Source organism: Notolepis coatsorum, assembly GCF_963971535.1.
Source record: "Notolepis coatsorum genome assembly, chromosome: 1".
Lineage (NCBI taxonomy): Eukaryota > Metazoa > Chordata > Actinopteri > Aulopiformes > Paralepididae > Notolepis > Notolepis coatsorum.
Genome location: NC_140165.1, coordinates 198,123,314 through 198,146,963, shown reverse-complemented (window position 1 = coordinate 198,146,963; position 23,650 = coordinate 198,123,314). Strand labels below are relative to the sequence as shown.

Sequence of the window (23,650 nt, the reverse complement as noted above, 5' to 3'; positions counted from 1 at the left end):
CTGCTACGGCCTTGCCACGGGGTTGGGTTTGCCCTTGACCCCGTGATTCTGGGGGCAGTAACGAGGTTGTTTCCTCCGTTCGTTCCCGGGTGGCATGCGGGTTGTGCGTGTGTGTAGTCGTGGGGTCAAGCCATGCTCTGCTCACCCTGTGCGTTGAGTTGCTTGAGTGCCTCTTCGCACGGTCGGGTCCGTCGCCCTCCCGTGAAGCCACCAATAGGGGGGGTGCCCTCCATTAGGGTGGGTCGGGGGGGCTCGGCCCTCCCTGATCTGATGGCTGTGGGGGGCCTCAGCGGGGTGTATTTGTCGAGCTTCTAGCTCCCGCTCAGCTCCTATTATGCAATGAGACGCAGAGCGGGAGCTAGTGTGATACAGAACATTAGGTTATGACTATAACCAAGTTCTGTTAACACTAGTGGACGCTCTGCGTCTAGACGCCGCTGCGGCCCTTGATTTTTCATTGTGGTGAAATTTGTTGGGAAGGAGATGAGTGTGTGGCACCACCCCTGCTTATATAGGTAAGCGGATGGGGGTGTGGCCAGATGAATGCTGGCATTTAAAGGTACATTTTGAAATTTATTCAGTGTATATATGCTGAAGCGAGATATATGCAATGAGACGCAGAGCGTCCACTAGTGTTAACAGAACTTGGTTATAGTCATAACCTAACGTTTCTTTCATAAGTTCAAATGTAATGAGTTAGGAATTAGTATAGAAACACCTTGTTTACGACCTGATTTAAACAAGCTATAGAACGTATTCCTATATCCATATTTCTTGAGTTTCTCGTGCTCTGTCTGAGAGAGATGCGTTTCTTGTAAAAAGATAATTTGAGCTTTTTCACGTTTCAATTTGGTTATGACTGGGTTAACCAGACCATTTACATTTATAGATACCACCTTAAAGTTTCTACTCATCTGTGCTTTAACAACATGAACCTGACACTGTCAACCCGGAATATGCACATTACTAAACATGAACAGTTAGACATATATACATAGAGAACAGGTGTAACATTAACAAAAACAACAATTGGCTTCCAAAAACAGACGTTCGCTCGCCATCCCATGGCTTACGTCCCGTTAGGGGTGGGGGGATAGGCTCCACTCAAGTGCAGGCCCCCGCGAAAAAAAAGGAGCTATAAAATAAAAGAGAAAGTGTCTAGTCTACCTACAGCGTGCCTGAGTGACTCTCGTCTATCTTTCAATAATCAAGTGGAGTCTGTTAAACTATAAAAAGGGAGACTAAGTCATCCAGTAATTTGGGTCAAGGGGCTATTCAGCGTTCACGTGAATAGCTTACAGCTAGTCCGCATTAGATTCAACAAAAACTCAGAACGTCTAACGTTAAGTGAGTCAAAACAGCACAATACAGCCCATGGTCCTTAGACATATTCGGGCAGGCTACTCACGTTAAATGAACTCACCAGTCTTATTAGGCTATGTATTTCTCACACTGAGATTTATTTGCTGGTGGTACATTGAAAGTCCTGCAGTCTGTTCTTTGCTCGTTGGGCTGTTTCTCTCTCCCTCTCGCTCGTGTTTCCCGGGTGTCTCTCCTTCCTTCCAGCACGCTGCCACGGTTGTCCTCGCTGTAGTCGCTCGTCCTGTTCCGTTCTAGCAGCGCGGTGGGCCGGTTCCTCCACAGCGACTCCTCTCTTCTTCAAATCCTGTGCAGCTTCCTTGGCGCTGTCATATGTGCGTGTGCCGGAGTCCCAGTGGATTCGGATCTTAGCGAGGGGTGTCTGGAATCGAATCCCTTTTCCTTTCAGTGCCCTTTTAATGCTGCTGTATTCTCTTCTCTTCTGCATCACCGCTGTCGCGTAGTCATGGTCAAACGACAAGCGTTTGCCCTCGATCTCGATCTTCTTCTGCCAGGCTTTACTGATGACCATCTCTTTGGTAGTGAATTGGAGGAAGTTTACTATAATCGACCTAGGTGGTGCATCGGGTCCTGGCTTTTGAGCTAATGCTCTGGGGGCCGCTGGATCTGCAGGTCGGTATCTGTCGGTAGTGAGAGCTCAGCTCTTAGCAGTTCATCAATAAACTCCGAGAGAGGGCCGTCTTTCTCCGTTCCCTCCGGTACGTTATAGATGTGCATATTTGTTCTTCTGGACCTCCCTTCCATGTCCGTTAGCGCTTCTTGCATGGCTCTCTGCTGCTCCAAAGACATGAGGAGTGTTTCCTTGACTGTCATATTCCTTTTTTTTTCTTTTTATATATTTTTCTTTTATTGTTATTTTAAACATGACATAAAATTAGACACACAAGCATTAACAGTAAATATCCAACGTAAATCACAGAACTATACATTCCAGTTGAATCAATATAAATGTAGTTTACGAGATATATACCTAATACTTGCAATCCAATACAATACATACATATGCTCTTGCTCGCTCTTCCCCCCAGGACCCCCACTTGGATAATCCATCCATTTTCATTAGTTTCTAACCAGGAATTACAATTCATATGCTAGCCTTTATTCTCTCCACCACTTCTAACCAGATTGCAATGCTGGTTTCACTGACACCTAAAATTCTTGCTGTAGATATCTCTAGATAAATCACATCGAGATAGGTAAGAACCCATACCTTCCGGCACATTTTATCCGGTTGAATCCATTGTGATGCTATCAGCTTTTTAGCTGCTGTGAGACCGGACAAAACTAGTCTCTTTAGCTGTATAGAGGCTGCAAACTGAGAAACATCATTCAACAGCAATACAGAGGGCTGTACAGGTATGTTCAGAAATAAAAATTCTGATAATTGCAGGGTCACTTCTTCCCAGAATATCTTAACAGGTGGGCAATCCCAATACATATGCATAAATGTACCCTCATCACCATTTGTACATAAGGAACATAGTGAATCTTGTCTAAGTCCCATTCTGTTCAATCTTATAGGAGTCAGGTATGTCCTATGAATATAATTAAGATTAATTTGTTGATGATCCGGGTTGCGTGACGCAATTCGAACGTTTGCCCAGACTTCTTGCCAATCAAAATCTACTTCCAAGTCTGGTATATCCCTCCTCCAGACTGAGTCTAGGGGAAGGATTCCATACGAAGACGTTAGTAAGTGATGATAAAAGTCAGATACAAAGCCTCTCGATGTCTCTCTTTCATAGAAGAATTTGTGATATCTGTGGTGCTCAATTGGTATCTTTAATGGACTCCATGAGCCTTCAAACATTCCAATAACTGTGCGTAGAAATAATATGTGGAACTGGTGAGGTTAAATTTGTTACGTATATCTTGATAGCTACAAAAATCCTGTTTGTTGAAAACATCTCCCAATGTATGTATGCCCTGCTTTTCCCATTTGGGGTATCTGATAGGTCGTTTTCCAATAAGGAGTGCATTGTTATTGAATAGGGGAGTATGGCTATGCCATTTATGTTGGTTAGAATATTTTTTCTGTGATTCACGCCATATCCGAATCACATGTGTAATAAGAAGGCCAAATTGGAATACTTTAATTGCTAAATTCGCATTGCTTAATTGATAATATGGTGTATACTATGTCCTGCAGTCTATGTGGTGCTACTATATTTGGACCACCTGTCAAAGTCGTATTTGATCTTATCTTGGAATTTTGTGTAATTGTACTTCACCGTTTGGCATATAGTAGGGAATATTTCAACTCCTAGACATCTGAAGTGTTTTACCATTGGTATTTTTTCTGGAAGGAATATATTCTTTGCAGGGGCATTAAGTGGTAGGAAGGCCGACTTTGGCCAATTTATCCTAAATCCCAATAGATTGCCAAAATCATCAATCAACTTGAGAAGATGAGGCATTGAGGTGGTAGGGTTTTGCATGAACAATATTACGTCGTCCGCATATAAACTAATATGATGTTGTGTGCCCTTAATTGCGATTGGTTCTATGGATTGGGATTGTCTTATATACTGTGCTAAAGGCTCTAATGATAAAGCGAATAGTCCGGGACTAAGAGGGCAACCCTGTCTGGAGGAGCGCGATACAGGAAAGATTTTGGAGGTAATTTTACCTGTTGTAATCATGGCCGATGGGTCTTTGTATAATACTTTTATCATATCAATGAATCCGTTTCCTAACCCCATCCTTTCTAGTACTGCCCATAAATAAGACCATTCCAACCTATCAATGGCTTTCATCGCATCCAAGGACAGCATCGCTATAGGTGGAGTGGCATCCTTGCTGGCATCTAGCACATGTAGTAACCGTCTTATATTATCCGTGATCAAGCGGCCTCTTATGAAGCCAGTCTGATCAGGATGAACAAAAGATGTCATATGCTTTTGAAGTCTGATGGCTAATACCTTGGAATACAGCTTGATATCGGTTCCGAGGAGGCTCAAGGGTCTATAACTACCGCAATCGGTGGGGTCTTTGTCTTTTTTAAGGAGGACTGTTATGAGTGCAATATTGTCTATCTTTTTTTTTGATCCACTTTTTCTCCCATTTTTCTATATTTTCTCCCATCCCAATTTCGTATCATCCAATTCAACCCTCCCCTGTCACGAACGCTGTTTCTTGCCTCCCACAAGCCGGCTGCAATGTGGACTAAGTCATACATAGCACAAGTCCCCTCCGGTACTTGAGGTAACAGCAGTCGCATCTTTTCACCTGCGCAGCTCGATCTCTCAGTGGCGAGGAGTAATGCGTGGGAGGCTCACCCCCGACACTTCCTGATTCTACTGCGCAGGCGCACCAACCGACCTGTAGGAGTCGATGTCCACAACGCCCGATCCCCACCCATCAGTTTCCCACCCCCTAATACGGCCAATGTGTATTAGTATGAACAACCAGCTAAACTGAAAGCAATGTGGATCGCTGGGCTCGAACAGGCGAGCCCAGCGTCTCCGCATTCGTGGCGAGCGCCTTGCCCACTACGCCACGTAGCCGCCCACAATATTGTCTATCTTATGGTTTAGAACCCTGAAAGTAATAATGTTGTCTTGTGCTACGTATTTGAAATTCAGATTGTTGTCTTAAAATGGCGTTAATCTCTTTTTTAACACATTAATTTGAGATTCCAATCGAACCGAGTAGTTGTATTGTAAAGAGGAAAATAACGATGAGTAAAACGTTTCCAGCTCTGCCAGTTTTGAGCAACGATTCTTGCGTAGTTTGGAGGAAAAGACCGCAGTGAAATCCTTGATAAATCCCTTTACCGACATCCATAATATTCTGGGGTCCTGTACCGATTCCGCATTCTCCAGCAGGAATTCAACAAGTGCTTCTTTGAATTGTGTAATGAATTAATTGTTTTTCAGCAATATCGAGTTAAATCGCCATCTTGGGGCTCGGGATGACAGTATACCAAATGATCCTTTTAGGAGTAAATAGCTGTGATCTGATAGTGCATTGGAAACCATTTCCACGTCATAGTTATCAAATAGTCTAGGGGATGCAAAAACATAATCTATTCTGGAGAATGTCTTGTGTCTTGTAGATCGACAAGAGTACTCTCGGGCCGTTGGGTTGAGTGATCGCCATAGGTAATTTACACCTGTATTCTTGGACCAATCCTTTAGTGCATTAGATGCATGTTTCTGATCATTGGAAATGGTGGGATAAGATTTATCCATCCCGGGATCCCAAATGGCATTAAAATCTGCGCCAATTATAAATGAGTATTCAGGAAGGTTTAACATTGTTCTGGTGAGTGTAGCGTAGAAGTTAGCCTCGTAAAGATTTGGGGCATATGCCGCAACCAACGCTATTTTTCTGTTACTGTATACAATTTTAGCTATGGTTATCCGACCATCTATATCAGACCATACGTCCTGCAATTCAATATTCAACTTCCGTTTCGCGACTATAGCAACTCCGCGGGATCTCGTTCCAAAAGAAGAGTGGCTAATGTTATGATATATGTTGTCCGGTAGCTTTACTTTGTCATCCACTAAAAGGTGCGTTTCGCTTAAAAGAGCCACATCAACCTGTTTGTTTTTCATCAGTGTAAGCACGCTTTTGCGTTTATGTTGTTTGTTTATTCCCCCAGTATTCCAAATCATTATATTCAAACTAGCCCTAATCTATACAAGTTGTTGTGTACTTGACTGTCATATTCCATGTTTCTGTTTCTCCGATGCGTGCCTCTGCCTCGTGTATTCTGGTGCTTTGTCCTTGGGTTTGTAGTGCGTTAGCTCTCAGTTCTTGATTAATTTCCTTTTTAAAATCTTTGAGTTCTGTCATCAGTTCTGTCTTTAATTCTTCTTGTGTCGTTTTCAAATCGTTCTTCAGTTGTGTCTTAACACATTGGTCGCCAAAATCGCTTTTCAGCGTTATTGCCCGCCATGTGTTGACTGCCAACATCGCTGTACAGCGTTTTTGAGATCAATATTTAATTTTTTCGCCATGGCATTCATAATTCATCCACCCAACCCGCGATGCCCTAGCGGGACCCTAGATGGGACTGCAACGGCTCAATACCGCCGCCTGGTAGATGGTCGGGCGAGTTACACTCTCGCAAAAACCGGAAGTGTCATCGGTGCATCGAGGAAATTCCTCCGGCAGTCACATCTCGCTACGGGACTCCTGACAGACACTATAGTACATATGGATTGCTTTCTAAACTTAATAAATCGATATGATTTCGGCGTTTATTGCGTCATACAAACCGGAAATGGACCTAGGCGATCAGCATCGAATAATTGGGATCTTTCACCGCCAGTCTCATCGGCCCACGGTAAGAGAACAGTAACGTTATTTTCAACCCGATTGTGCGTTTCCTTGTTTGTAATCAGTCTGATCAATATATCCACCCATAGTAAATAAAGCCGTTACTGATGATCAAGGAATTATAAACGACCCCCCCCCCCCTTTCCTCCACGCATTATGAAGCATAATGTATACCGATCATATACATTTTAATTTTTTAATATAGCGTGTATGGGAAAGAAACGGCAATCGATAATCTATCATATGCGTTTGGGCCTATAACTAGCGTTTTTGGAATTACAGCAGAAAAGATTAAAAACATACTTATATTCTCGAAGGTATTAACACAACAATGTATGAATGAAAATGTTTGGGTGAGAAAAGGAGGGAGGGAGAATGAGACAACACTAGAGAAAGTCATATTGAGAGAGTAAGAATAACAGAGAGAGAATTAGATGAGGGAGAGAGAGAGAGACGGAGATAGAGACAGAGGGAGGGACACACACACACACACAGATAGAGAGAGCTTACTGTATTTTTCCATAGACTCAGGGGGGCAGCAGATGCCACACAGGTGACATACTGAGACATCAACAGACACAAACACATATACACAGAGGCGAGCAGAACACACACACACACACACACACACACACACACACACACACACACACACACACACACAAACTAACCTCAAGCTCAAGGTACAATACCAACAATCCATAACACTGCATATTTGCCCACCTACCCAGCACCGCCCACGGCCAAGCAAATGGAACACAAGCAATCACAGAGGTGAGACCACACACACACACACATATACACACACACTCACCATGCCAGTGGCTTCCTCTTGAGCAGGCCCTGTCTCCTCCACTGGGAATGTGGGCTAAGATGGTAAGTCAGCTGGCGACACACCTTCTCCATGGCTCCTAGAGAGTCCCCCTCCTGATGGAGAGATGAAGAGATACATACTGTAGATAGATAGATAGATAGATAGATAGATAGATAGATAGATAGATAGATAGATAGATAGATAGATAGATAGATAGATAGATAGATAGATAGATAGATAGCACAATAGCACAATAGCACAATAGCACAAGAACACACACACAAAGGGCGCCTGGGTGGCGCAGCGGACTAAGCGATCGTCACCAACACGAGAGACACTGGTATCGAATCCGGCTGTCAGCGTTGCCTCCGGTTTGGCTGGCCGTCATACTGGCTCAATTGGCAGAGTCAGCGGGAGGGAAGCCGGTGGGCTGGTATTCTGGTCGTTGTAAACAGCAATTCCTACAGGTTGGTCAGGGCGCCTGCACAGCGAGGGAGGGAGATAGTGAGGGTAGTGTGACCTCCCACACGTTACACCTCACCAGTGAGAGTCAGCGCTGGCAGGTGAAGAGATGCTGCTGGCTGTCTCCGAGGAAGCATCTGATAGACTTCAGGGCTCCCTAGACGACCAGTGGGGGAAACATGCGAGCAACGACCAGGAAGGGGAGGGGGGAATTGGCATAACGACTAAATTGGGATGGGAGAAAAACACAGAAAAACAGGAGGAGGGGGCGGTCAGGTGGCGTAGCAGAGATTGCGTTCGTCACCAACCCCGGAGCGGCTGGATTCGCCTGTTCGAATCCAGCTCACAGCTCCGGGGTTGTCACCAGCTTGGCTGGCCGTTCACACTAATACAATTGGCAGTATTAGAGGGTGGGAGAAGCTGGCGGGGTGGGTCCGGGTCGTTGTAAACAGCGACTCCTACAGTTCGGTCGGGGCGCCTGCTAAGCGTGGATAGGACCTAAGTGGGATAGTGTGATCCTTCCACACGCTACGCCCTCTCAGTGAGAATCCGCGCTGCCAGGTGAAAAGAAGCGGTTGATTGGCTGGACGTGTGTCGGAGGAAGCACGTGGTAGCCTCCACTCTCCCAGACCGACTGTGGGGGGTAAGTGCGCAGCGACCAGGAAGGGGATTGGGAATTGGCATAACGACTAACATTGGGATGGGAGAAAAATCGGAGGAAAAAGGAGGGGGGAAAGATAAAAAAAAAAAAAAAAAACAGGAGAAAAAGTGGATAAAAAAAAGAACACACACACAACTGGTGATGACAGGATAGTAATACAAGCATACAGTACACACTCACACACACACACGCACGCACGCACGCACGCACACACACACACACACACACGTGAGTGTGTATTCAAGATTCAAGAGGTTTATTTGTCACATACATACCAGGGCAGGGCATACAGTGAAATGCGGGTGGCCATGCCTGCTTTGATTGTGCAATAATACTAAATAATAAAATAGACATAATAAACAGGTAATAAAAATAGACATAAAATAGACATGATAAAATAGACATGTTAAAGTCCTGAGATAATGCAATACAATATTAGCTACTAATTAAGGCACTGGGTCCTATGTACACTACTATACAATATACAGTTTTTACTCTATATCCTTATGCTATACTTGCTATTTCTAAACTATACTATACAAGAAGAACCACAACAGTTATTTCCTTAAAGTGACCTTTATTTTCCTCGTTCCTTTAAAGTGTCCTTTCCATTGTGTTTAAAGTGACCGTTTGTGTGTGAGCGAATGCAGAATGTGTGTTGTGTGTGTGTATGTGTGTGCTCATGTGTACATGTGTGTGGAGAGTTCAGTGTTCAATGTTCTGATGGCCTGGGGAAAGAAGCTGAGCCTTAGTCTCTCTGTTCTTGCTGCGTGAGTGCGTAGGTGCTTGCCGGACCTTAAGTTGGGGTGGTGGGGGTCTTTCATTATTCTGCAGGCTCTGGATTTGCACCTCCTGTTATATACTGTAAGTCCTGCAGGGGTGGTAGTGCAATACCCGTAGTACGCTCTGCTGAGCGCACCACTCAATGTAGTAGGGGTGGACGGTATAAACGGTACACGGTATAAACGGTATAAATTTGCGCTACGGTATGGATTTTGACTATACCTTGTGACCGGTAGACTAGAGCAGCTAGTCACAGCAGTAGCAATGACATTAACGTTACTTGGCGATTCACTCAACGTTTGCAGTGGTTGTTGCAGTGTTTAATTGTACTGAGTTTTTCTCCACATGTTCACGGACCTTGCCATAATAGTTTTGGCATTTCAATTTGGCTAAGGAGGCTGAGAGGAGACTTGCTTTAGCACAGCAACGGGGCTAACGTTAGCCGCTAAGCTAACTCACGTTAGCCACTAAGCTAACGTTCTAACGTGACTCTGCGGCACAGTTCCATTAGTGAGGAAAGATGGGGGGGTTATATTGACGAGTCTTGACAACAGAGGTTCAAAGATAACTTCACATTTATTTGGCTATTCGTTTCTTTATATGGCTTTATCCATCAGGGCTGCTCCCGTTTCTGTGTGTTGACAATCCTGGTGTGACATCATCACCTACTTCTTCTTCTTCTTCTTTTGAATTTCCGGCAGTCTAGACGCCCTTCGGCGTATTTCTGCCTAACTGTACAATCTATTTTACAATCTTCTTCTTCTTCTTCTTCTTTGGAATTAATGGCGGGTCGCAACCACAGAAAGGCGCATACCGCCACCTACTGTACAACCCAGCAACTAGAGCAGATAAACAAAGAACCCGGCAAATAAAAGAAAACAATAAAGAAAAACCAATAAACCCAGAACAAACTAAACAAAATACCCAACCCTAACATCACCACCATATCCAAACCTAATAAAATTAAACCTAAAACCTAAACACAACAAACGATTAAATAAAAATTCAAATCCTACCCCCCAAACAAATTCTGTGGCCTTACACCTTAAGATGTAGGCCTGTGTCCAGTGTCCACAAGAAATTCCATGACAGCTTTCACCACTGCCCTTTGCTGTTCCTCAGGTTTTAGTATATTCCTCAGTGAGATGCAAGGCAGCCCTGCATCCAGTACTGCAGTGAACAGCACCCTCCTCTCTGATGCACATTCCATAAACACATTCTTCTGCCCCACATTCACAGTCCATTTTCATGCTTCCCAATGCGGGCCAATTCCCCCGCTAGTCCACAGTGTCCAAACCTCAACCTTGTCATTATCACCTGCTCTCTTCTGTTGTTCCCCAGGGTGACGTTCCCTCCCCTAACACTATTCTGTAAGCTGTAATAAAATCATCCTCTCTTTTCTCCCTCCCATTCCTTCTGCCACCTCCTGGTAATCTCCGCCTTTATTTTACTGCGGTATTCTGATACCCATCATCACCTACGGCATCTTAGGAAGCTCAAACCTCAAACTCAAACCTATTACATCACACTCTCTCGCTCTCTCTCTCTACGTTGTCAAACATGTACACTAAAGTTAAGTTATGTTGGAGTTGTATTGTGTTTGAGTTGTTTGAGGGAAAGAAACCTCCTGTCCTGCTGTAGATTTCATTTTCACTTTGTGCCGCTTGATTTGATTGTATTTAATGAAAAAAGTGTTTTTCAGAGATGGAAGTAACTTGAGAAAAGGTTTTGCATTTTTCTATTGCAGTTTTGCACAATAAATGTTCTTAATATACCTCTGTATTATGTGAAATATGTCCTAGTAATACAAGAGTACAGTAATAGCTGCCAGTGTTTTACCCCTTCAGAAGCATTATATAGACATTTTAAGATAAATGAATATACCGTGATATATACCGTTACCGTCTATGCTGCAAATTATACCGTGATATACATTTTAGACAATACCGTCCAGCCCTACTCTGAGGTATCCGAAAAATGGTGCAACTGCGCTGTAGCAGTGCGTCCGAAGTCAGCAGGTTTCAAGCACCTGTTCACTTGGAAGTTGGAGAGGTGAGTAACATCTTCTATCCATCCATTCCAATCCTCTGCATGTTTTTCACCGATGTCTTCATCCCATCCACGTAGCTCCTTACACAGATCTTTCAGCAGGAGTTTAGCAGGTAGGATGACAGGTGCCAGTAAGCCGAGCGGGTCGTAGTTGACGATGGACAAGATTCCCCTTCTTGTCATCGGCTTATCTGGCAGCTTGATGCTGTAGGTGAAAGTATCAGTTTCTGTATCCCACTGTATGCCGAGTGCAGGTAGAGCTTCAGAACTGAGATCCAGGTTCTTTAGCTCTGTGTTCTTCTGGGATGGACATGAGCACTTTCCTGTTATGGCCTATTCTACTCAGCTGCTATAAGTAGTCACATGACATTTCCGGTCATGTGAATAAAGAAAATAAAAAGAAAATATTTTTTATCACTTATTGTCTCATTGTCTCTTTTTAAACAAACAAAATCTTATGTAATGTAATTATGACATCATGAAAAATCTTTTTAAACTAAATATGAATATAAAAACATGAATATAGGACATATTAATTAACCAATTCCTAAATTGGCTCATACAGGCAATGTGGAGGAGAGAAACATTAGAAGGGCCGTTCAAGGGGGGATCCCCCTTCTTGGATGTCGGTGATATAATAGTAGTGTTGCTACAGTATGATCGGTGGGTGGAGAATAAAACAGGAGAAATAGTTGGTATGCATGAACATAATATATGTGTAATGAAACTAGAGCTGCCGCGGTATTGATGTTTTCCTTACCGCACACATTTGCAAAATATTTCCTACCGCCGCGGTTATTACTGCACGCGCACAAAAAAAAAAAAAAAAAAGTTTGAATGCATTTTTTTTTTTAGTAGTAGTCTACTCTTTATAGCATATAGCCTGCCTCTAGTCTAAATGTCTATTTTTAGAGGATTACTTTGCAGCATGAATATTGTTTGGGATTCGGCAAGCACGCATTAGTTATTGAAAGTGAAACACGGATTCGAAGTTTCCCCTCTGGTCGTGCGCAGTTCACTCGGTGTCGCGGGCAGGGGTGGTTACCCCTAACCCCAACGACCCTTTCTTATTATTATTACTATAAAGTTACTACTTTATAATAAAGGCATTCGTTTTGTGGCATTAACATTATATAGTTATACGTTCAATAACATCAGCGTATTTACCGGACCATAGCAAGCAATACTCTATTCATATCTCAGTTCCTTTCTTTGCTCAGAGCGTGCCGAGTTGTCCCATTCTGCGGTCTGTTAATAAAGTTTTCAATCAGACAAGTGTATAGAACGAAGGGCTTTTATTATAACATTCGTTGCAGACAGTAAAATCATTATGTCTCGTTTAGTACTCCTGAGGAGCGATGATAGTCCACTCATGGAGATGAGACCCCCCGCCTCTCTCTCCATAATAGACGCAACCAGGCGTGCATTCTCGTGGGAAAACCCGAAACAACATTTAATAAAGACGAGTGTTAGTTGTGTTTCCCCATCTACCGTCAAGATAAAACCATCCACCACCCGTTGGAGGAGTAGTGGGGGAGAAGAAGAGGAATATTTTTAAATAGCAAGAATTATCGACTGGCAACTCTGTGCTCGTCAGACCTGCAGCTGCTGGTACTGTATGGAGAGAGAGGCGGGGGGTCTCATCTCCATGTACAGTAGCCGAACCGAAGACACACAACAACAGACAGACAGCTCAGTGATCGAAACCTACGTGTTTGTGCGACCATGTCGACCTGAACAATGGGGGATAATAATAAGAACGAGCCGCCTCGGGGGCCTGGAGGGAGGATACCGCAGGCGGAAGACGGCCGCTGCTGCTGGAGCTGGACCGAGTCATGTGAGACAAGCCGGCGGCAGCAAGGCGCACGGAGCCGGGGAGAAACCACCGCCTCGCCCCGCTGGTGCTTCACAGCGCGTCTCAGGCGAGAGCGTAAAGGGGGGCGTAATAGCATAGGTCAGTGGCCAATCAGAGCGCAAAACGGGAACCCGGAAACAAGCATACACGCCGCCTGCGCAGCAGAATCAGGAAGCAACGGGGGCGGCGTGTCCCTCCCACGCAGACCCCCACCGCTGAGAGATCGCGCTGTACAGGTGAAAAGATGCGACGGCTGCTTCCTCGAGTACCGGAGGGGACACGTGATGTAAGGCTTCATCCACATTGCAGCCGGCTTGTGGGAGGCATGGCCTAACAGCGTTCGAGACAGGGGAGGGTAGAATTGGACGATACGAAATTGGGATGGGAGAAAAATAGAAAATGGGAGAAAAAGTAGATAAAAAAAAGAAAGGGGGATGGGGCTTGATATAGGTAAATTACAAATAACATGAAAAGAGGATAGACCGAAGTAGACATGCTGGATAACCGCGTAACACAAAGGCTTTTATTCAGCCATTGTGGGTTTCTACTGTTGTGTTGTGGTGAACTTCTTCAGCAGTCCAGCAACAATGATGCATCTTGTGGCTTGTGTCTGAAAGACGAATGAAAGCACAGTGTGAACTACCCACACAGCGAGGGTTTGACTGAGTGTGTGTGTGTGTGTGTGTGTGTGTGTGTGTAATGAGGAATATTGATCAGAAAGTTATTGATTACCCATAGACCACCACTTCTCTGGAGCCTGATGCTCAGACAGGAAATGGCACACATACACACAGCCAGGCTGGACTGGCCATCGGGAAATTCGGGAGTATTCCCGGTGGGCTGGCCGGTCCATCTCCACTTGCGAGGGCCGCCCAACCTCTTGTGTTTTTCTTTTAAACAGACATATTATTTATTGCTGTTTCTATGTATGATATGTCTATATCAGGGGTTCCCAAAAGGCGGCCTGCGGGCCACATCAGGCCCGCAAGGCATTTTAATTTGGTCCGGCAAAGTTCTATTAATCAAATGCGGAATATAGAAAATACTATGTACGTTTCTCCTATGAGAATAGCGGACGTTTTTATTATGAAATTTGTAGCCCAGATAACTTTTATTATGAAACAGGAAACACCTCCACCAATGCCTCCGCCTCGCCAGTGCACATCAGAAAACACCCACTAAGGGAAGCAGATGAGATTTGGCTTCAGACCAATCAAATCACATAAAAAGCTAAACATCATCATAGCCTTCATTCTAGCTAGCTAATCTATGGATGGTGACAGAGATGTACTGATGTAGAGTTTCTGATAGTGAACGATTTCATGGAGTTAAGATTTTGAACAACAATTGAAAATTAAAGAAAATGGAAGGCCGACACCGCAATTGTGTATTGTTCAGATGAGAGGGAGTAAGGGACAACGTTCTTTTAATATAGAAAACTACAAACAGACTGGCTAACTGGATCGGCTAAGCGAGTGAAGCTATTTAGCTATTTTGAAAGAGAGAAGGATGTCATTCCTTCTTAGTAGGATGGGGTGAGTGATTTTATAAAAACACACACACACACACCTGTGTGCTTTAGCTTGGTATATTTAACGTTTTCTTCCATCTTCACTGAAACTGATGGTTATAGGCATGGTGGGATAGGAAGGATATTTATCTAGCCTTGACTGGGGGGCATATTCTGCAGATTGATTAAGTAACTTTAAATTGATTTGTAACTTTAACCTCTTAACTGGCGCCCCCAAAAGTGGAATTTTATTTTATTTGAACATGAGGACTGCATACTTTTTATAATTATAGCACATGCATGAGCCTGGTCTCTTTTGAAAGCTAACATTCTGAAGTTTCTGATACAATAAAGAAAATTCACTTTTAGTGCTAATGAAATAGAGTAACATAGGTCTGAACTTGAGTTGTAGAAAAACTTGTTACTCACGTTTTCTGTAGTAGTTGCAATATCCAAAAGTATATTTACCAAAAGATTGGTATGGCTGGGTCCATAGCCTGAAGTCTTGTGTGTGTCCATGTCCATATTTTGTAAAAATCTGTTCAGAAATGAGTGATTAGGAGCGATTTTGGTAAAAAGTGAGAAGAAAGCACTGCAGAAAACCATTTCCTCATTGACTCCAATGCATTCTTATTAATACTTAACTTATTGCAACACTACTATCACCGACATCTAAGAAGGGAGATCCCCCTTGAACGGCCCTTCTAAAGTTTCTCTCCTCCACATTGCCTGTGGTGCATTTTTTCCTATTGCTAGGTTTTAGTGAGTTTTTCCTTACCTTCGCATGGGGTATGTCTGGGAGTGTGTTACATTAACACTTTGATCGCCGGGGTTAAATTCATAATTTACCATCCCTCGCCAGCCCTATTTAACATGGAGAAGTTCCCCTTCTTTGCAGGGCTATAACTTTTTAAATTGTATTGCTAAATTGACATTACTATGGCCCATTCAACGTCCTATATGTATTGTTCAGGGTGTAGCAACGTTATACTTTTTCATTCACATATTCATACTAAAATACGGTCTAAAGTATAAGTATGTTTTTATCGTTTTCTGCAGCTTTCTCCAGAACTTGATTTATAGCCCTAAATGCATTATATTGATGATCAAATACAGTTTGGTAGGAATCTGTGCGAGATAAAAAATGTCAACTGGACGTGCTTCTAGGAGTTACTACGTATGATCTGATGTTGACCGGATGGGGGGGGGGGTCGTTTATAATTCCGTGGGCAACGTTATATCATTCATCTAGTGTGGGTGATATGATCATTAGAGCAGTTAGTATCGAAGACGTTACAAAATAACGCTGAAACTCACCGTATCTTCCTCGCGCCGTTGGGAGATGAGCGTGGAACAGACATTTTTCTATTATGGGATGTGGAAATATCCGATCCATTTCCAGGTTGTATAATAGTATATACGTCCAAATCATGTTGTTTATCGAGTTATTTGCAACCGATCGACATCCATTGTGTCAAGATGGAGTCCTGCTAATGATAGCGAGTGCCCGGACCAAATATGGGTGAGCACCACTTCATCCGCATCACTTCCTGTTTGGGCGAGCGGCCGATCGGCCACCAGATGGCGCTCTTGAACCGTTGGAGAATTGAGAGGGGCTCACCAGTACATATAATGTCTCCGGGGGAGAAATATGATATGAAATTTGATGATTGAAATATTGATATCAAAGACGCTGTCCAGCGACTTCAGCAGAATAAGCATGGCGGGGAAAGACGCTGCACAGCGTCTTCGGCGATTAAAGTGTTAATTTATTAAAAAAGAAATTGACTTCACGCTGTTTTTGTTTTGTTTTTGATTTATTGTGATGTTTCTTCTTGACTTGTTTAACACTTTCGCGGCCACTGGGATGAGTCTAATTAATCTCAAGAGGACCGTGAAATGTAAACAGACGTCTTTTAGACGTGGGGCTGTTTGTAGAGCTAAATCACTATACTTTATAGTATTGCTATCTGTCCATTCTCATTGTGAATTGAGACCATAAACCGTCCCTTCAAAATGGCTTAAAGATTTTTTTTTCATCAATACGTTCTCATTTTATAGCGCCGTGAATATAAGCATTATACCGGATTTGGTCTAGTATATTTCCTGGAAGCAGAGATAATGGGCTAATAGCTAATAATGTTAAATCCAATGGCATTTCGGTTATAGATACGCTCCAGTTAAAACTCAAACTGCATATGATCGGCACGATCCTCACGCATGTATGCATGAAAGGGGGGGGGGGGCGGGGGACGTTGTTTCTGATTATTGATTACCAATAACCACGTTAGCCTCATTAGCCTCATAGGCCGATCGGGATGTACTTTGTGAAAAAGATCTTACCGTGGTCCGGTGGGATCCCCCCGAGCATTTCCCCGTTATCGATCACCATCTGGTAGATCGATATGTCCATTGGCTGATGATAAATCCCCTTATTGCATGGTGAAATCTGCGATGCAAAACGTAATCCAATCTACATGCTGCACATCTAGAATCCTGCTAACTGAAATCTCCATTGAAAGTAAAAAAAAATACTGATCCGTTCAGCCACAGGGCACACTGCATTATCGCGATAGCGCACCCTAAGAGGATCTGGCCGGTATTGCACCTTCTCAAATTCATAGAGTAGGGTAAATCTGCAGTGCCGCTCGGCGACCTTGAATAGGTTATTAATATGGAATAAAAGCAATAACAACTTGCCACGGATTTATCCGTGCTTCTGTCCACAATGGGTGGAGTCGAAACACAGAGATCTCCGTTGTTCGTCCCCATTGTGTTAACACTTTGGACGCCACAGCGATATGCATGACGTGTTGTTAAAAGCGTGACGCTCTAAAGAATAGGAATACGTGGCGGTGTTTGCAGGGCTATAACCAGTGTTGGGAAAGTTCACTTTCTACATGAACTAGTTCAGTTCACAGTTCACAATTTTTTAAATGAACTAGTTCAGTTCATAGTTCATAATTCAAAATGTTGAACTAAAGTTCATGGTTTCAAAAATGAACTAATTTCGTTCTTTTTAGTTCTTTTTTTTATTTAATTTTTTTATTATAGACGTACAGTTACTTACATTACAAAAACACACATTGGGACAAGGGGAGGGGGGGCGTCCTCCAGTTAATCTCTATGCCATCATCCACACCATAAGCAAGCAAAAACAAAACAAAAAGAAAAACAAGCTAAAAGGAAAGCAAACCAAGACAGGCACTGTGCAGTATTGCACTTGCCTCGAGCCCATTCACATGTAGACATACATATATTTATTTTTTCCTATCCTAGGTCTGTCCATACAATGGGGCACTGGGCCTTTAGAAGGATCCGAGACATTTCAGCAGGAAAATAGTCTAATAGTGGGGCCCACACCTCCTGAAAGGAAGCGTTGTTGCCTCTATGCATTGCACAGTGTCTTTCATGGGGTAGCACACCGAAGATCTCATCTCTCTATACCACATTTGTAAAAATGGAGGCTTATCCTTAATCCAGTTTATCAGAATGCATTTCCGGGCTGAAATTAGAAGTTTATCAAATAGTTTGAATTGTAAACTCTTTTAAATGCATACGCCGACGTCTAGAGGTAGAGCCTGACTCTGACTGAGCGAGTGCTGCTGCAGCTCTCGGCTTCTGCGCGCAGATTCTGTTCCACTGCTTGTTGTGAGGAGGAGTCTGGTGACGCAGCAGGCGCGTTGCCAGATCGGGTGGTTTTACGCATACTTTTGTAGCCTGTTTACGGTGTGTTTTAACTGAGTTTTCGGCTGAAATGCATATGAAATCTGGCACATCTTTGAACGCCGTTATAATAGAGTGCTGAGAATGAACGCACTTTTGAACTCCGTTACACAGGGCTGAGAATGAACGCGTTCTCAATTACGTTCATTTAGCGGATATACAGTACGTTCAGTTCAAGTTCGCCCAAAATACGAACGCGTTCATGAACGATCGTTCATTGAACGCGTTCAGGTACATCACTGGCTATAACTATATTCTATATTATAGCTATGGATACAATACTATGGCCCATTTGACATCGACTATCTATCGTTCAATATGTGTTTATATATATTTTTTTTCATACATACATACAACTGCACCTCCTCATCCATCACGCTCAACATAGGGGCCCCCCAGGGCTGTGTTCTGAGCCCCCTCCTCTACTCCCTGTACACACATGACTGCGTAGCACAGCGGAACAACAACACCATCATCAAATTTGCTGATGACACAGTAGTGGTGGGCCTGATCTCTGCCAACGACGAAAGGGCCTACCTGGAAGAGGTAGAGAACCTGTCACAGTGGTGTCAGGAGAACTGCCTCTCCCTGAACGTCAGCAAAACAAAAGAGATGATTGTGGACTTCAGGAGGTCGGGGGTCAAGGACTACAGCCCCCTCAGCATCGACGGGGCACCGGTTGAGAGAGTGAACAGTTTCAAGTACCTCGGAGCCCACATATCCGAGGACTTGACATGGACCACACACATTGACAGTGTTGTGAAGAAGGCACGACAACGCCTCTACTTCCTCAGGCGCCTAAGGAAGTTCCAAGTCAGTCAGAAGATCCTTAGGAACTTCTACTCATGTACAATAGAGAGCATCCTGACCGGCAACATCACCTCCTGGTTTGGGAATAGCACTGCACAAGACCGTAGCAGACTACAAAGAGTGACACGCTCAGCCGAACGCACAATTGGAGGGGGGCTTCCCACCCTCCAGAACATTTACAACAAGCGGTGCAAGGGGAAGGCTAAGAGAATTATTAAGGACTCGAGCCACCCGAACAACTGCCTCTTTGAACTGCTGCGGTCAGGCAAGCGATACCGGAGTCTTAAGGCGAGCACAGAAAGACTCAGAAGAAGCTTCTATCCCCAGGCCATCAGGCTGCTAAACGAACAATAATCGCTAAACGAACAATAATCACTATGCAACAACCATCAAATGCACACAGCACACACACCCACACGCACACACTCACTCAAACAAACAACACACTGCAGCACCCACTCTCCACACTTTAGATCACACAAACACACTTACACTTTATATTTATTGATAAAGGATTTGCACTGCAACTCGTACACCTACTGTGAATTGTACCTAAATTGCACCTCGTCCCATTTCCCCATTTCTGCCTTGCACTATATAGTATTGTATATTAGTACACTGCACAGTATTGTATATTGTATGGTAGCTACGTCTATTCTGCATCGAGCATTGTACATATGTCTAAACTGAACACTGTGACCTCTTTTTTTTACTTCTAATTTTACTATGTTTTTATTTCATACTTATCTTGTCTTGCACAGTCTCTGGAGCGCAACAGTAAGAAGCATTTTGTACAAAAGTATTCTGTACTTCTGTATGACAACTATTAAAGAAACTTGAAACTTGTTTTATACCGTGGTGAATATGACTATCGTTTTAGAATAATCCTGTCTAATCCCAGACAACTACGCTATGCAGCAATACGTGCAATTCACTAAAAACTTTGCCATTTATCGCCTGTACACGCTACTATTTTTAAATCACATCTATATTATCGGTATTATGTTTCATCATGAATGCATGAAAGGGTGGGGGGTAGGGGTGGACGGTATAAACGGTATACGGTATAAACGGTATGAATTTGCTCTACGGTATGGATTTTGACTATACCTTGTAACCGGTAGAGCAGCTCTAAAATAGCAATGACGTCATGTAACCACAGCGCGACTATTTCACTCGCATTTGCCCCTAAAAATAGATAGAATTAGTCATAGATAATAGATATGTGCAAACTGGAAAAAGTTATTTAGGAGGCTTCGCGCAGTGGGAGTGTCAACACGCAATTGTAATTTCATAATAAACACATATCACCGCGGCGCACAGCAAGTTTCAATTTCAGTTCCTGGCATTTTTAACCAGTGGAGAAAGGTAAGAGATTTCCCTATCGTTTTTCTTATATGAATTATTCTACGTTAATAAAACATACCTGGTGATCAACTACAGTTTGCTGTGAACATTATGATATGTGTGTAGTGTTCTGATAACGACGGCTGGGCAGCGGGGCTGGTTGCTGGATTTTGCGAGAAGCATATGCAGCTGCAGAGCCGCAGAATCCACCATAACCCACCCATCTGTACCGGCACAGTGCGGTACTCCAATTCAGCCATTGGCAATTCAGCCGTTGGGTGGGGGGCGCTGTTGAGCCGGGCCTGTGACCGGACCTGAAAGCGCCCCTACTCTGCGGCTCTGCAGTTGCATACTATTGGGATTCTTTGGGAGCAGCACGGAGTCTCGACTCGGGACTTATTTTATTTGGAATATAATGACTGTATACGCAAAAGTAGCCTAGTTTTAAAGGGGAACTATTTTACTATTCCTAGCACTATTTGGGCAACTTTACACAATTCCTGTGAGTCTATTGAAGACATCTGTACAGTTTTTTTCAAAAAAATGCATTGGTTTATATTTCTAATCAAGTACTCAAAACCATAATTTTTCAGCCTCCGGATTTCAGGCTGTTATGGCCTGGCTCCGCCCATAAGTACTTTGAGTGACAGTCAGTCCACACAGTCTGCGAGAGAGAGAGAGAGAGAGAGAGAGAGAGAGAGAGAGAGAGAGAGAGAGAGAGAGAGAGAGAGAGAGAGAGAGAGAGAGAGAGAGAGAGAGAGAGAGAGAGAGAAAAAAAGAGCTGTGTAAACACTCTGCGTGTCTCCCGGGAGAGGGAGCAGTATCCCTCTCCCGTTCGAGGAAGTCCACCACCGCGCTGCGCCACAGCCCATGCTCCCGAACCGAGAGAGAGAGAACTGTAAACACTCTGCGTGTCTCCCTCTCCCGTTCGAGGAAGTCCACCACCGTGGGTCTATCTCTCTCTCTCGCTCGCTCTCGCTCGGCTGGCAGCTAGTGGGGGGCGGGCGTTATTATGCAAATGAGGACCATCTGACGTCCCGAATACGCTAATTTTCAGATGACTCACTTGAGGGAGGGACATTATTGTGAGATGAGAATTGGAAGAATGCGCCAAATTGAGAATTAGAGACATAGATCCTATTACTATAAGTCCACATAGCTAGAAAATGACCCTAAACACTGGAAAAGGTCATTTATAAGATTTACAAAAAAATTATTCTAACGGAAACACTGATACCGTTATATATACCGTTACCGTCTATGCTTCAAATTATACCGTGATATACATTTTAGACCATACCGTCCACCCCTAGTGGGGGGGGGTAATTTTTTGATGCTTTGATCGTCACCCCCCATCCCCCCTTCCCTCTCACGTTCGCGTTTTACTAATCTGATTGGCCACTGCCGTTTCTGGTGCGATCTGATTGGCCACTGATGTGTCTGGTCATGTGACATGTGCGCCCAATCGCGTGACGCGCCCATTTCCGCCTCGACCAACAGCAAACTACCTAACGCCTACGATCCACACTCTAACCTTAACCAACTTCGAAAGAGTGCCTAAGCTTAACCAGTGAAAGAACTTGCCGTCACACGATATCGCCCTGCTCTAAGACAAACTCTAACCTTAACCAACTTCGAAAGAGTGCCTAAGCTTAACCAGCGAAAGAACTTGCCGTCACACGATTGGCGCAACCAGAAACTAGAGCCACATGAAATCTGTAAACTTTTTTTCCAAATTCCATAATATTTTTTTTCAAATTCCGTTTTTTCTGTTTTAATATTTCAGAATTCTGTATTTTGCTTTGTACGCTCATTTTACCATCAGAAATAGTGTCTAATAAGTGGGAATGAATAAATGTCCACAATTTAATAAGATATAACAGTCCATTTAATAGGGCTGTCTTAAATAATAAGCTTCGTTCGATGGGCATGGGATTCCAATATGAAAAAAAAATTAGATTAATAAAAAAAATAAAAAAATAAATGATATACATATATATATATATATACATATATACATATATATTTAATTTTTTTTGCTAAATCAACTCTGCCTCTCTTTAACTACGACAAGCAATGCTGTTTGTTATTTAAGATGAGGTCTGACTCGGCACTGACAGATTTGTGTTCATTGTGCTGTACATTGGAGGTGGTTGGGTGGGGGGGGGGGGGGGGGGGTTGGGTAGGAGTGGGGGGGAGGTTGGGTAGGAGGGGTGGGTAGGGGACACTGTACAACTGTCCAAAAAAAACTGTACATTGGAATATTGACAAGACCATACTTGGTAATTTACTGTACATTGGGGGGGGGTTGTGTTCGGACATTTACAGGGGCCAGTTTCGAGTTGCAGTCTCCCTTAGGTGTTTTTTGAGAGTGTTTTTGAAAGTGGGTAGTGATTCACATTCCTTTACAGCTTTGGGTAGGGCGTTCCACATTGATGTGGCATAATTGCGAAACGTGTTTAGTCCCTTGTTTGAGCCGAATCTGGGTTTAACATGATTTGTGGAGCTCCCTCTGGTGTTGTGATCGTGGTATTCACTGACCTTTGGGAATTATTTTGACATGTACATGGGTACCTTGGTCGTGTAGTGTATCTTGTAGACCAGGCCCATTGCAAGTTGCTGTACTCTGTCGTCTACTCTAAGCCATCCTAGGTTGTCAAAGTGGGCAGGGGTGAGGTGGGTTCTAGGAGTAAGGTCAAGCAGTAGTCTGACCAGTTTGTTTTGAGATGTTTGTATTTTTGTTTTTAGCGCCTTTGAGGTGCTTTGGTACCATGAGGTGCAAGTATAGTCGTAGTACCCTTGAATGAGTGCTCCTGCCAGAGTCTTCAGGGTATTCTTGTTTACCAGTGAGGAGATCCGGTACAAGAATCGAGTTCGTTGGTTGACTTTTTTTATTACATTGGATGCCATTTTGTCACAGGAAAGATTTGCCTCTAGGATGGAACCCAGGTAGGAAGCAAACAT

General features: G+C 43.6%; 1 protein-coding gene across 1 annotated transcript in view; it reads right to left on the bottom strand.

The window, feature by feature from the left end:
• lrrc75a (leucine rich repeat containing 75A) overlaps positions 1–23,650 on the bottom strand; it is a 262,186-nt gene that overhangs the window by 65,600 nt on the left and 172,936 nt on the right. Inside the window, exon 3 of the mRNA XM_084318590.1 lies at positions 7,484–7,596. Coding sequence (XP_084174716.1) covers positions 7,484–7,596 — 113 coding nt within the window. The remainder of the gene's footprint in view (positions 1–7,483; positions 7,597–23,650) is intronic.